General features: G+C 50.9%; 1 protein-coding gene across 1 annotated transcript; it reads left to right on the top strand.

Moving 5' to 3' along the window:
- Window positions 1-346: 346 nt before the first annotated feature.
- Window positions 347-13,959, top strand: LOC118933947 (putative serine protease 47). The gene is given in 8 exon segments (XM_036928922.2): window positions 347-422; window positions 6,361-6,519; window positions 6,522-6,594; window positions 7,898-7,947; window positions 7,950-8,031; window positions 8,033-8,166; window positions 10,110-10,276; window positions 13,651-13,959. Coding segments are annotated over 8 exon segments (1,050 nt in total).
- Window positions 13,960-14,805: the final 846 nt, after the last annotated feature.

Here is a 14,805-nt window from a genome sequence, read left to right on the forward strand (position 1 = left end):
CCTAAGAATGGTGCTTGTGTGACTTGTGCCTGCAGCTGCAGCCCTTGACAGGGGAGGTTGAATGTCACCTTGTTATTACAGAGAAGGGATGCCATACAGGCCTCTATCCATATTTTCAGCACCTGGTGAGAAGGAGAGGGGAAACAGATTCTTGTGATGTTTTGCGTGTCCTCCCAAAACTCGTATGTTGAAATACTAACTCCAAAGATGATAGAATCAGGGAGTGGACCTTTGAGAGGTGCTTAGGTTGAAGGTGACACCCTCATGAATGGGAGTAGTGCCTTATAAAGAGGCTCCAGAGAGAACACCTTCCTCCCTGTGAGCACACGGAGAGAAGGTGCCAGCGATGGCCCAGGAAGGAGGCCCTCAACAGCAGGCGATCATGCTGCCCCTCAATCCTGGACTTCCCAACCTTCAGAGCTGTGAGCAATAAATTTATGTTGTTTATAGCTACCCTGTCCATGGTATTTTGTTATAGCAGCCCAACTGAACTAACACAGGTTGGTGCGGTCAAAATGTTTCCATCCTGCTGGGCTACCCTCCTCACTGCCTTTTGTCTAAAAAGAGCTGGCTTTTCTTGGGGGAGTTTTTGCATGCATCCATTGGGGTTATAAGTTGTTACATCTTCTTGGCTGATTGACCCCTTTATCATTAATGCTATTCTTTATCCCTGATAAATCCCTTAACTCTGAAGTCTGCATTATCGCAGATTAAAATAGCTACTCCAGCCTTCTTTTGATTAGTATTAGCATGGTATATCTTTCTCCATCACTTTAATTTCCCCTGTCTGTGTCTTTATATTTAGAGTGGGTTTCTTGTAGTCAACATATAGTTGAGTCTTGTGTTTTATCCACTCTGACAGCCTCTTTTAATTGGTGGATTTAGACCTTTGATGTTTAAAGTCACCAATGACATAGTTGCACTAATATCTATCATATTTGCTACCTATTTGTTGCTTTTGTTCTTCCTCTTCCACTCCTTCTCCTTCATCATCTATTCTTCTGCCTTCTTTGGCTTAAGTGGTGATTTATGTTATCCCATTCTATCTCCTCTCTTAGTTATCAATTATTCTTATTTTTAAGACTTGTTTTTTATGATTGCTTTGACTTTACAAAATACATGTAAGACTAATCCAAGCCCTCCTTCAGGTAATGCAATGCCACTTCAAGGGCAATGCAAGTACCTTAGAAGAGTATCTCCAGTTCCTCCTCCATCCCCTGTAACATTGCTGCCATTCATTTCACTTGTCCAGAGGCTATAATCACTGAAAACTTTGTTGCTGTTATCATTTTGAACAAACCATAATTAAGAATAAGAAAAATGAAAGATTTTATTTTACCTTTATTTATTCCTTCACTACTGTTTTTCCTTTGTTTATGAGATCTGAGTTTCTGACCCATATAATTTCCCTTATTTCTGAAGAATTTCTTTTAACACTTTTGCAAGACATCTTCTGGTGACAAATTCCCTCATTTTTTGTTTCTCTGAAAAAGTACTTATTTCCTTTACTTTTGGAGGATAATTTCACTGGAGCCTATTTCTTCAGCTCCTTTCTCTCTTTCTCCACTTTCTGTTGTCCCATTATACTTATGTTACAAATTAGCAGTTATCCCTCAATTGCCGGATATCGATTCTCTTTTCCATCCTTTTTTTAATTTTTATTTTATTTTGGTATGGTTAATGTACAACGGCTTAAACAACATTATGGTTACTAGACTCCCCCTATTATCAAGTCCCCACCACATACCCCATTACAGTCACTGTCCATCAGTGTAGTAAGATGCTGTAGAATCACTACTTGTCTTCTCTGAGCTATACTGCCTTCCCCGTATACCCACCCCTACATTATGTGTGCTAATCGTAATGCCCCTTTTCCCCCCTTGTCCCTCCCTTCCTACCGATCTTCCCCAGTCCCTTTCCCTTTGGTAACTCTTAGTCCATTCTTGGGTTCTGTGCTTCTGCTGCTGTTTTGTTCCTTCAGTTTTCCTTTGTTCTTATACTCCACAGATGAGTGAAATCATTTGATACTTGTCTTTCTCTGCCTGGCTTATTTGACTGAGCATAATACCCTCTAGCTCCATCCATGTTGTTGGAAATGGTAGATTTGTTTTCTGCTTATGGCTGAATAATATTCCATTGTGTATATGTACCACATCTTCTTTATCCATTCATCTACTGATTTTCCGCCTTTTTTTATCTTTGCTTTTCATTTTGGAAAGTTCCTATTGCCATGTCTTTGCCCCCAATGACTCTTTCTTTGGCTAAGTCCACACTATTGAGAAGCCTATGAACAGAGTTTTTATGTCTGACATGTCCTTCTGTTCCTTTCTTAGAGCTTCCACCTCGCTGTTCACACTACCCATCTGTTCTTGCATGTTGTCTGCATTTTCCATTAGATTCCATAGCATAGTAATCATACTTGTTTTAAGTTCCCAGTCTGAACATTTCAACATCTCTGTCATATCTGAATGTTTTAATACTTGTTCTATCATTCAAAACTGTTTTTTGTTTTTTAGCATGTCTTGTGATTTTGAAAGCTGGACATGTCACACTGGGTAAAAATAACTGAATATGCTTTATTTATTTATTTATTTTGGTGTTATTAATACAAAATTACATGAGCAACATTGTGGTTACTAGATTCCCCCCATTATCAAGCCTCCTCCACATACCCCATTACAGTCACTGTCCAGCAGCGTAGGAAGATGCTATAGAATCACTACTTGTCTTCTCTGTGCTTTCCCAGTGCCCCCCCACTACTTTATATGTGCTAATCATAATGCCCCTTATACCCCTTCTCCCCACTTCCTCACCACCCCCAAGTCCCTTTCCCTTTGGCAACTGTCAATCCATTCATGGGTTCTGTGAGTCTGCTGCTGTTTTGTTCCTTCAGTTTTTGCTTTGCTTTTATGCTCCACAGATGAGTGAAATCATTTGGTACTTGTTTTCAACTGGATTATTTCACTGAGCATAATACCCTCTAGCTCCATCCAAGTTGTTGCAAACGGCAGGATTTGTTTTCTTCTTATGGCTGAATAATACTCCATTGGATATGTGTGCCACACCTTCTTTATCCATTCATCTACTGATGGACCCTTAGGTTGCTTCCATTTCTTTGCTATTGTAAATTGTGCTGTGATGAACACAGGGGTGCATATGTCTTTTTCAAACTGGGTTGCTGCATTCTTAGGGTAAATTCCTAGGAGTAGAATTCCTTGGTCAAATGGTATTTCTATTTTGAGTTTTTTGAGGAACTTCCATACTGCCTTCCACAATGGTTGAACCAGTTTACATTCCCACCAGCAGTGTAGGAGGGTTCCCCTTTCTCCACATCCTCACCAGCATTTGTTGTTCCTAGTCTTTTTGATGTTGGCCATCCTAACTGGTGTGAGGTGATATCTCATTGTGGTTTTAATTTGCATTTCCCTGATAATTAGTGATGTGCAGCATCTTTTCATGTGCCTGTTGACCGTCTGAATTTCTTCTTTGGAGAATTATCTGTTCATATCCTCCACCCATTTTTTAATAGGGTTATTTTGTTTTTGGTGTTGAGGAGGATGAGTTCTTTATATATTTTGGATGTTAACCCCTTGTCAGATATGCCATTTACAAATATATTCTCCCATCCTGTAGGATGCCTTTTCGTTCTGATGATACTGTCCTTTGCTGCACAGAAGCTTTTTAGCATGATGTATTCCCATTTGTTCATTTTTTATTTTGTTTCCCTTGCCCAAGGAGATGTGTTCAGGAAAAAGTTGCTCATGTTTATGTCCAAGAGATTTTTGCCTATGTTTTTTTCTAAGAGTTTTATGGTTTCATGACTTACATTTAGGTCTTTGATCCATTTTGAGTTTACTTTTGTATATGGGGTTAGACAATCATCCAGTTTCATTCTCTTGCATGTAGCTGTCCAGTTTTGCCAACACCAGCTGTTGAAGAGGCTGTCATTTCCCCATTGTATATCCATGGCTCCTTTATCATATATTAATCGACCATATATGCTTGGATTTATATCTGGGCTCTCTAGTCTGTTCTATTGGTCTATGGATCTGTTCTTGTGCCAGCACCAAATTGTCCTGATTACTGTGGCTTTGTAGTAAAGCTTGAAGTTGGGAAGTGAGATCCCCCCTGCTTTATTCTTCCTTCTCAGGATTGCTTTGGCTATTCAGGGTCTTTTGTGGTTCCATATGAATTTTACAACTATTTGCTCTAGTTCACTGAAGAATGCTGTAGGTATTTTGATAGGGATTGCATTGAATCTGTAAATTGCTTTAGGCAGGATGGCCATTTTGACAATATTAATTCTTCCTATCCATGAGCACAGGATGTGTTTCCATTTATTGGTATCTTCTTTAATTTCTCTCGAGTGTGTTGTAGTTTTCAGAGTATAGATCTTTCACTTCCTTGGTTAGGTTTATTCCTAGGTATTTTATTCTTTTTGATACAATTGTGAATGAAATTGTTTTCCTGATTTCTCCTTCTGCTAGTTCATTATTAGTGTATAGGAATGCAACAGTTTTCTGTGTATTAATTTTGTATCCCACAACTTTGCTGAATTCAGATATTAGATCTAGTAGTTTTGGAGTGGATTCTTTAGTGTTTTTATGTATAATATCACGTCATCTGCCAACAATTAATATATGATAAAGGAGCCATGGATATACAATGGGGAAATGACAGCCTCTTCAACAGCTGGTGTTGGCAAAACTGGACAGCTACATGCAAGAGAATGAAACTGGATGATTGTCTAACCCCATATACAAAAGTAAACTCAAAATGGATCAAAGACCTGAATGTAAGTCATGAAACCATAAAACTCTTAGAAAAAAACATAGTTCGACTTCTTCCTTACCAATCTGGATTCCTTTTATCTCTTTGTGTTGTCTGATTGCCATGGCTAGGACCTCCAGAACTATGTTGAATAAATGTGGGGAGAGTGGGACATGTTGCCATTTTTCTATGTGTGAAGCCTGACATTTCCTCATTAAGTCATGGGAGCCCTCCATTGCACTGTGGTCTGGGCTGTCCTAGGACCAAGCACGTCCAAAGCCAGCCATGGTGGGGTCAGGACCAGTGTGGGGGAGGAGTCAAGACCTGAGCTAGTGCCAGGGTCAGGGCCTGGGGCAGGGTGGGGTCAGGGCAGGGTTAGGGTCATGGCCAGGAGAGGGAGGGGTGAGGGTGCTGTGTCAAGGCCCAAGGTCCAGCCAAGCTTGGGACAGGGGCAGGCTACCATCAAGGACCAGGTAGAGTAGGGACCTAAGAACAGGATGCTCTGGGAGGAGTCAGGGTGGGGTCAGATGGGTTAGGCTAAGGTCGATGCCTTGGCGATGGGGGTAGAGGCACGGAGACCCCGAGGCAGAGGCAGGCCAGTGGCTCTGCTCTGGCTACTGCTCCTGCCTACAGCTCTGTGAGAATTCTTCTCTGTGGCCCTCAGCCCCACTCCAGGAGAGCCTATGACACCAACCCCGGGGCGGAGGTGGTTGGAGGCAGCTGGAGTGGCAGGTGCATTAATTGGTGGGGTCCTGCCTGCCTGGGTTAGAGCCGCAGCTTCTGTCCATGTCCATGATTCAGGCTGCTCCATCACCTACTCGACTTGACCCACCCTGCATGGGGGGCAGGGCTGGGCCATTTGGAGCAAAGCTGGGCAGGTTGTGGGGGGGCTGGGCAGATGTGGGTGAGCTGAGCAGATTGGGGGGCAGCTGGGCAGGTTAGGGTGGGACCTGGTCAGGTGGGGTGCTGGGCAGGTGGCAGGCCACTGGGGCAGCCTGGGGTGCTGAATAAGGGGCCCTGAGTCATCTGTCCCCCTATCCACCAACCCCAACCTGGACGTCTCATGGAAGACAGGCCTGGGCTTCCCCCTCTCCTGAGCCTCCCGGGTGTGAGTCTGACCTGGGCTGTCTTCATCACTCACCCTTCTTTGAGAACTGGAGAATCCTGAGTCAGAGAGGACTGTCCCTAGAACATGCAGCAGGCCCTCTGCCTGTGAGCTCCCTCCCTGAGATCCTGGGGTGAGGTGGAGGGACTCAGAAGCCCCTCAGAGGCATGATCTGGGGCCAGTCAGACTGCCAGCCTGTAAGCCTTCAGTCTTAGGTCTGCAGAGCAGGTGACCCCATGTGCAGTGGAACAGATGTCTGCCCTACGCCCAGCCCTCGGCAGGCCCAAGCATCCTGTCTCCCTGGGATGCTGCCCTGAGCTGCTGTGGCCACCCCTGGTCCCCCTTGCTCCATCCCACCAGAGCCCTGGGCCCTCACCCCTGTGGGCTGCTCGACTATGCTTGGCGGTCCATTCCTCAGCTGCAGCCCATCCCTGTGGCCAGGCCGCTGGACCCTTGGCCTTGGTTTCCGCATCTGTGAAATGCAGGGGTCTGTACCAGTGTCATTTGGGGTACCAGTGGTTCCTCTGTCAGAGGTGGAGTGGGGAATGTCTCCACAGTGTGCAGAAAGCCCAAGCTTATGGGGAGGATCTCTGGTGGCCAGGATGTGGTGGCCGGCCAATGGTGGTGGCAGGCCAGCCTGCTGTACCGGGTAGGCACATCTGTGGAGCTGTCCTCATCGACACCCACTGGCTGGTTTCCACCACCCTCTGCTTCCGCAAGTGAGTCCTCCTCCCTGGGGTGGGAGGTGCAAGAGGCGAAGGAGAAGAGGGGTGATTGGTGCAGTGCCAGCTCCTCCGGGCTTGGCTCTGGGGCAGTCGGTGGCCTCCAGACACATGTCATCCTGTCTTTGACCCACATCCCTGCCATGGGGAGTGTCCTTTCTGCTCACCTGCCCAGACCCTCTGCATCCTCGGTCCTCAGCACCTGTACCTGTGCCCCAACAATCATGTCCCTTGGAGATGGGCAGTGCCTGTCCTGGCCACCACATGCTGGGGACCTGCTCTTTGCCACCTCAGAATGTGGCTTCTCCTCAATGTCCCCAGAGGGCACCAGGCTCTAGGCAGGGACCTGAGGCTGCACATGCAGCGAGCAGCTGGGCGATTGTTCCCATCCTCTGCAAGACTGCCAGGTTGCATGGGTTGAAGGTGGGGCCCGCTGACCTTGGATGGCGATGTGGTGCTCTGGGCCTGGCCCACTGCCCAGCTTCTGGATGCATAGGGAGGGTCCCCATGGGGCAGGGCCTGGCAGCTCAGGTCAAGGAGCTGGAGCTCAGCCCTGGCTGGCTTTGAGAGCCCAGAATCCTGCCAGCACCTACTCTGCCATGCTCCACGGTGCCCTCTGTGGCCCTGGGGTGGGACACGAACCTGCCTGCCTGCGTCTCCATCCTGTCAGGAGAGAAAGCCCAGTGTGGGTGAGAAGGGCAGCCATAGAGAGGGAGGAAGAGGTGCAGCACCCCATCAGCATGGGGCTGGCATGGAAGAGTTTGGGCAGAGAGAGTGGAGATGGGCTTTCCAGGTGGTAAGCCTGCAGTCAGGAAAAGGGACAGCTGCCACTTCTGTTCAGGGAGCAAGATGACGCTCCATTTTCTGGTTCATCTGCTCATTCAACAAATCTTTTGTGAGTGCTTACAACCCAGTGAGCAAGTAGCCCTGAGGCAGGGGAAGTGTGGGGCCAGAGGGTGGTGGGGAGGCTTGGAGAGGGTCAGGTTAGAGCTGGGATGGAGCCAGAGCCCCCTAGTATAGAATAAAAGTTCTTGATGAGCTGGTCTCACCAGCCCTTCCAGCACCAAGTCTCCACTTGGATTCCCGGTGTGCTGGGGAAGCCACGCGCCTTGAAGGTATGAGTAGAATATCGGTCAGCCTCAAGAAAGAGGGACCCCTGACCGCTGGGGGCATGGGGGGACCCAAGCTGCCTGGCCTCCTGCAGGTGGGGGGGGGGCCGAGGCTGTGGCAGTTAGTTGATGAGGCACAGAGGACCGGACTCGCTCAGAGACGACCACTGCGGCGGGCCCTTGCTCCCCAGCAAATCCCATGCCCTGGAGGACTACCAGGTTCTGCTGGGAAGCACCCGGCTCACAGCCAGCACACCCGCACGGTGCCTGTGAGCCACGTCATCACTCACCGAGACTCTGAGAAGTTCCGCCCCTCCGGGAGCAGCAGCCCTGCTGCAGCTGCTCCTGCCCGCGGACTTCACCTCCTCCATCACCCTCGCCTGCCGCCCAGCCAGTGACACCCCACCGCCCCGTGCCTGGTCCTGCTGGACAACCGGTTGGGGAATGCTCAGTGAGGGTGGTGAGGGGGTGTGGGGGGAAGCGGGGCTCAAGCCCATGGGGCCCCCAGACAGAGGCCACTGGGTCGAGTCCCTGTGCCTCGTTTCCAGAGGACTGGCCCATTCCAGCTCTAGTTCTGAAAAGGGGGTGATTCCACAGCTTCAGACTGCCCCAAGCCCAGGGCTGAAAGTCTGGGAATCTTTGACTTTTGGAATTAAGAACGTGGCTTCTAGGAGTCGTCCTGGTTCTTGGTTCCAAGGTTGTGATCAGCCTCAGATCTGAGATGACCTGACTCAACACGGAGGTCATGCTTGGGGCTCCACCCCCTGATTTCCCATTGCCTAGCGAGTTCCTTTGGAAAAGTGGGAGGAGAACATGTCGTGGCTCCCGCCTCCCGAGCCCACGTGGTCAGGGTGGGCGGATGCGACGCGGACATGTTCCGTCTCTCTGAGCCTCACTGTGCCCCCACCCAGCTCTGCTCTGCCCACAGGGTCGGTCGGTAGGTGAACTGAGTAACCTGGGAAGTTGTTGTTCCACTAGGCTGAAAGAGGAGAAGCGTAGGCAAAGACAGGAGCAAGTGTTTACTAAAGAAAGGAGTGTGAGTGGTTCCGGGAAATGCTCCTGGCATAAAGTTAGGGGCAAACATTCATGTTTGTAATTGTTTGTAGGGTCACAATTGGTACAGTGTTTCTCAAAAGAGGGGCTGCAGGTGTTTAGGACAGTCCATGTCTTTGTTAGGTGGGACATGCCAACATCCCTGGCCCTGACCCACTGAGTGCCAGAGGCTGTCCCCAATCCTAGGTCACCAAGGCCCCCGCACTCTTTCACACACAGCACGCCCCTCACGCCCCACACATACAATACACAGCACCCACACACACATGCAATGCTCACACCACACACACACCCCATACCACACAGACTCATACACGGGGCAGCGGCACCATCCTGTTTTACTGTCCTACCCTGTGCACCTTGCGGGGCCCTCCACCAGTGCCGCTGGCCCACCAAGCCTCCATTTCTTGCCTGTGCCTCCAGGCTGGGCCCCCAGCTCCCCATCACATGCTCTGTGTTCACAGCTGCAGAGCTGTCTGGCCTTTTGCTTTAAACCAAGCATCACAGCATCTCCCTCCCCTCCCCTCCATGCCTTCTCATCTGCATTCAGAAGAAAGACCAAATGCCCTCCTTGGCCCCCACCCCTCTCGGCTCTATGTCCTCCTGCATCCCTCACCTGCCACCCCAGCCTCCAGGCCTCCTTGCCTCGGGGCCTCTCCCTCACCTTCTCTTGCTTCACCAGCTCTCCCCCGTTGCTGGCTCCCCCCATTCCTTTGCATAGTTCATTCCTTCTGTCAGCTCATTGCGTGAGAGCAGAGACAACCCTTCCATCCCACCTCCGTGTTTCTGTCCTTCGTGCCCCATCTAGGTCTGGACTCATCTGCTGCTTCCTTACCTGACTCACCCTGTGCCTCCGCTGTCATCAGTGTCTGAGAGATGTCTGGCTCTGGGACAGGGAGGGACGAGTGTGGGAGCCGGAAGGAAGCGGCATGCGCAGGAGAGCAGATGGGCAGGTGGGGTTGGGTGGTGGGAGGGCCCGCAGGCCGGGAGTGGTGGAGGGAGGGACAGGCAGACGCAGGTGGGCGCGTGTGTGGAAGGGTGGCTGGGGCATGCCGATGGGGAGGCAGGCGGAGGGAGGGGTGGGAGGAATGGACGGGAGGACAGTGGCCAAGCTCTGATGGATGGTACCTGTCGGTGGATTTTCCTTCTTCTTTGTGGAATAGGAGGCCTGGGGCCTATCAGTAGGAGAATGTGGAGGGGGTGGAACAAGAGGCAAGCTTCTTAAGGATCCCTACTGAACTCTGCGGTGCCGGGGTCAGGTAGCAGGAGGGCAGACGGTGCAGGGAGGGCTCCTCTGCCACGCGACAGACATGGCTCTTCTCTTCACCGGCCTCCATGTTATCCTCACAGCAGACCTGCTCCCACCCTTCCACCTCCAGGAGGGCAGGGTGGGCCTCATGGAGAACAAGCTCTGTGACACCTTACCGGGACAATGACTTGGCAAAGACAGGCCCTACTTTGTGTATGAGGAGATGCTGTGTGCTGGGGACTTGCTGACTGGGAAGGCCATGTGCCAAGTGAGTGAACCTATGTCTGTTCTTCCTTTGTCTGTCCTCAGGGCCTCAGTTTTCCCAGGCTGGAGGGCCTGGGTCACCTCTTCTGTCTTTGTAGAGACCCCAGGGCCCCATTTTGCCCTCTATGTGCCTTCCCTGACTCCACCCCTCAGCAGTGTCCCCCAGACTGGCCCCTAAGCCTGCCCTACATGAGAGCATCTGCTGGTAGAGCCCTCAAACAGCATCTAGTTTTGAGGCATATTTTAAACATGTTATTGAAGTATGACATACATACAAAAGAGTACATGATTTCCTAAGTGTAGTTTGGAAAATGCTCACATACTGGCACAACATGTGACCAACTCCCCAAACCTGCCTTGCCCCTGCCTGTCGCTACCCCTCCAGGGATACACCATCTTCCCTGTTAACACCTTCAACTAGATTCTGAGTTCTTTGTAAGTGGGTTGATTTCCGGTTGGCAGTCTTCACATCATGTTTGTACAGTTTGTGCACACTGTTACCCGTGGTTGTGGTTTGTTGGTCCTCATTGCTCGGTAGGACTCTGTTGTGCGGACTGAATTTTAGGGCCAGTGCTACTTTTGATGGGTATTTTAGTAGCTTCCATGTTTTCCATTTCATTTCATTTGCAAGTGTCTCCTGTTTTTCATATTCTACTTCACAGAATCCCATGAGTAGACTTGTTGGGCTAAAAGATATGAGGATGTGCAGCTTTTCATATTTCCCAGTGTCTGCACAGCACCGGCATCAGCCCCACCCCATCCAGCACCGGAAGAGTTTATGTCTTTGCCCACTCTTGGCACTTTCCCTCTTGTCTCATTTGGTAGGGTTGTAGTGATACCTTTTTATGGTTTTAGTTTATTTTAATTTATTTTTTCCTGGTGACTGACTGTGTTAAGTGTATTTTCCTGTTATTGTCATTGGTTCTCTTCTTCTGTAAAGTTTCCGTTCATTTTTTTTCCCTGCCCTTTTTCCATGGAATTATCTGCCTTCTCCTTTTAGTGTTCCTTTTTTTTTTTTCTTTGCATATTCTGGATGTGAGCCCACTGCTGGACATTTGGCTGTGAGTATCTCTCTGCTTTCTGTAATGCCCCATTTCATAGGTGGGCACCAGGCCCAGGGAGGGAAGGAGTAGCCTAAAGTAAGCAGCATGCTTGGGTCTTAACTCAGCCACATGGGTTCTGACACTGAGTACATCCTGGCCTCCACAGCACCACTGCCAGGCCCAAACACCCCAGCTGGTATCTGCAGGCACCCAGCAGCCACCCAGGTGACTTCGAGGAAGTATCCATGCATAAGCTCTTGCACTGATGGGCAGTAAAACCTGAGACACTGCTCTACTGCATGTTCCTGCCCTTAGCCTCGGGCAGTCTCGGCACCTTCTGACCTGCGTTCTCATTCTTAGTGTGGAGTGTTCAGGCATCCCTCAGGGGCTGCTGAGAAGATTGCACAGTGGGTTGAATGGTGTCCCCCCAGCTCATGTCCACTTGAAAACTCAGATTTGACCTTATTTAGAAATAGGGTCTTTGCAGATGTGATTAGGTGAGAATCTTGAGAAGAGACCATTCTGGGTTTAGAGTGGAACCTAAACCCAATGACTGGCCTCCTAATAAGTAGAGGCAAAGACACAGAGACACCCGGTTTCAGACATCTGTCTTCTGGAACAGTGAAAGAATAAATTTCTGTTGCTTTTTAAGCCACTCAAGAGTGATAATGTGTTATGGCAGCCCAAGGAATTGCACAGAAGAGGGCGGGATGTGCCCGGCACTGGGAATCCTGGGTGGGCTCCATTTCTAGTTAGTGTTGCAGTTTCATCTGTCTTCTTAGAGCTCTCCCAGGGTCCAGGAAACTGCTGGAACCCTTTCTACCTCTCCAGACAGGCCTAGAATCCAGAGCAACATCAGCAGATACAAGGCTCATGCATGAAGCACTGGGGCCTAGAGGGGATAGGGACCAGGCGTCCTCCTGGCCTCAAACAGCCAGGAGCAAGCATACTGTGGGGAGGCCCAGGGCACTCTAGGTGAGGATCACCAGGGGGAAGAGTTGAGGTAATGATGGTGTGTTCCTGCACTCCAGGGGACCCGTATGTGAGTTTCTTGGGGCTGCTATTTTGCTACTTTCAAACTGGTCAGCTAAAACAACCCATGTTCATCCTCTTACAGTTCTGGGGGACCCAAATGTTAGGTCAAGGTGCAGACAGAACTGGCTCCCCCTGCAGGTCTAAGGAGAATGGGTCTGTGTCTTTTTCAGCTTCTGGGGTGACCCATGCTTGACTCGTGGCCCTTCCAGCCTCTGCCTGTCACCACACCTCCTTCTCTTACTGGCCCTGCCTGCCTCCTTCCTTGTGGTTACAGGGGCCCACCCACAGAATCTAGACCCACCCACAGAATCCATTCTTGAGATCGTCAGCTGAACCACATCTGTAAAGTCCCTTCTGGCCCATAAGGTGACATTGTCACAGGTTCCAGGGATGAGGATGTGCATCTGTAGGGGTCACTTTTGGACACCTACATGTGGCCCTTTTCTCTCCCTCAAGCTGCCCTTTTCCCAGCCTTCCCTCTCTGCTATAGATCTTCCTTCTTAATTCCTGGGAACAGGGCCTGCTCATGCTCCTAGGCCTCCACTTTGCATCTTCTGAGCCTCTGGCCATCACAGCCACCTGTCCTGGAGCTCCAGGTGCCCAGAGGCTCTCCTGCTTGACCTCTGCCTCCCTTCCCCAAAGACTCCTCCAGACAGCACAGTACCAACTTTCACCACCTCCGCCTGGGTGTGTCTCACTGTAAGCTGTGTGGCCAACACCCCCAACAGCCATGGTCATGCAGCACCCCTGGTGGCCTTGAGTCCCCCTCTCAATCTGATCCTGGTCTCTTCCCCGCCTGACTCTCCGTGCCGGAGCGGCTCCTGCTCACCCTGCTTCCTTCTCTCTGTAGCCTGCTCCTCCCGGGCTGATAAGAAAAGCTCACACCACAGGCCCCTTCCAAATATCATCCCAGGTCTCTTTCTGCCACCCCAGCCCCTCCCTGTCATGATCGCCCACCTTCGTCCCTGAGCACCCTCCCAAAGGGCCCCCTGTAGCTTGTGCTGGCACTGTTCCTTCTCCGCAGCCACCAGAGGGGCTCATCACGTATGATTCTCCATGGGGGCAAACCCAAGCCCACGTCAGGCCCTGTGGCAAGTCCCAACCCCCTGGCTCTCTGCACAGCCCCTCTGCTCTTCCTCCAGCCCCCACCCCCACCCTGCTCATTTGCACTGGCTGCAGCTCCAGCTGTTCCTCTGTCAAGAGCCAAGTTGTCTCCTGTTGGGAGTCTCAGCTCAGGAAAGTGCCACACGCATTCGCAGACCTGGCTCCGCAGTCCTCACCAACTCCCCTCTCCATGTAGGGTGACTCTGGGGGACCACTGGTCTGTGAGGCAACCGTCCCCAGTGCCTGGGTTCTGGTGGGGCTGTCCAGCTGGAGCTTGGACTGCCAGCACCCCACCCACCCCTGTGTCTTCACCAGGGTTGCCTACTTTGCCAGCTGGATTAACAAAGTCCAGAGCCTCAACCCTGCCCCTGGCCCTGACACCGCCCCTCCCCAGGCCCAGTCTCCGCACCAGTCTCGGCAGGCTGCTGGCTCCCCCAGGCCCCACACAGACCCCGTGCTGCCACACACCTGGCTCTGGCTCCCGCCGGTGCTCATGCTCAGGTGACCACCAAGCCACTCTGCTCCTGCTCTCTGCCTCAGGCCCCTGGCCCCTCACTGGCACCTTCCACACCACCCCTCTGCCAGCCCACTGGCTCTCAGTGGTTCTTCTTCTTGGCTTTCCTGTCCATCAGCTGCCACCCCTAAAACAAGCCCAGGAAAACCAAACCAAACCAAATAAAACACTCACCCTGTGCTCCTGTACTGGGGCCTACTGCACTCCTTAGCACTTGCTCAGTCACTGGCAGGCTATCATATGCCTCCCTGGGCAAGCACAAAGGGCCTGTCAGGGACATCCTCCTGGGACAAGGGCAGGGCAGGCAGCCAAGGCCACAAGCCAGGAGAGCAGGTGTCCACTCACAGATGCTGCTCCTGCTGTGGGGAGCACACAGGCCTTCAGAAGACGTGCAGCAGGCAGCTTAAATGCCTGCAACTTCTTGTCCCATAGTGTGGGGGCTGGAAGTCCAAGATGACGGTGCCGGCGGGGCTTGTTCCTCCTGAGCCCTCCCTCCTGGGCAGGTAGACTATCTTCTCCTTGTCCTCACGTGGTTGTCCTGCTGTATGTGTCTGTGTCCTGAGCTCCCTTTTTTTAAGGACACTGGTCAGACTGCACTGGGGCCCACCCATTTGATCTCTTTTAACGTAATTACCTCTTGAAAAAACCAACTTCCAAATAGTAATATTCTCAGGTTGTGGGGTTAGGACTGCAGCATGTGAATTTGGGGACACAGTTCAGCACATAATAGGAAATATTTTACCAGGTGTCTACAATGCAGGGGAGCAAGAGTTTCCCCCAAAGTAGAGAAACCTCCATCCTAGGTTTTGAGGAGGGGAGACTGAACCCAGTGGGAGG

This window comes from Manis pentadactyla, chromosome 3 (assembly GCF_030020395.1).
Source record: "Manis pentadactyla isolate mManPen7 chromosome 3, mManPen7.hap1, whole genome shotgun sequence".
Classification (NCBI taxonomy): domain Eukaryota; kingdom Metazoa; phylum Chordata; class Mammalia; order Pholidota; family Manidae; genus Manis; species Manis pentadactyla.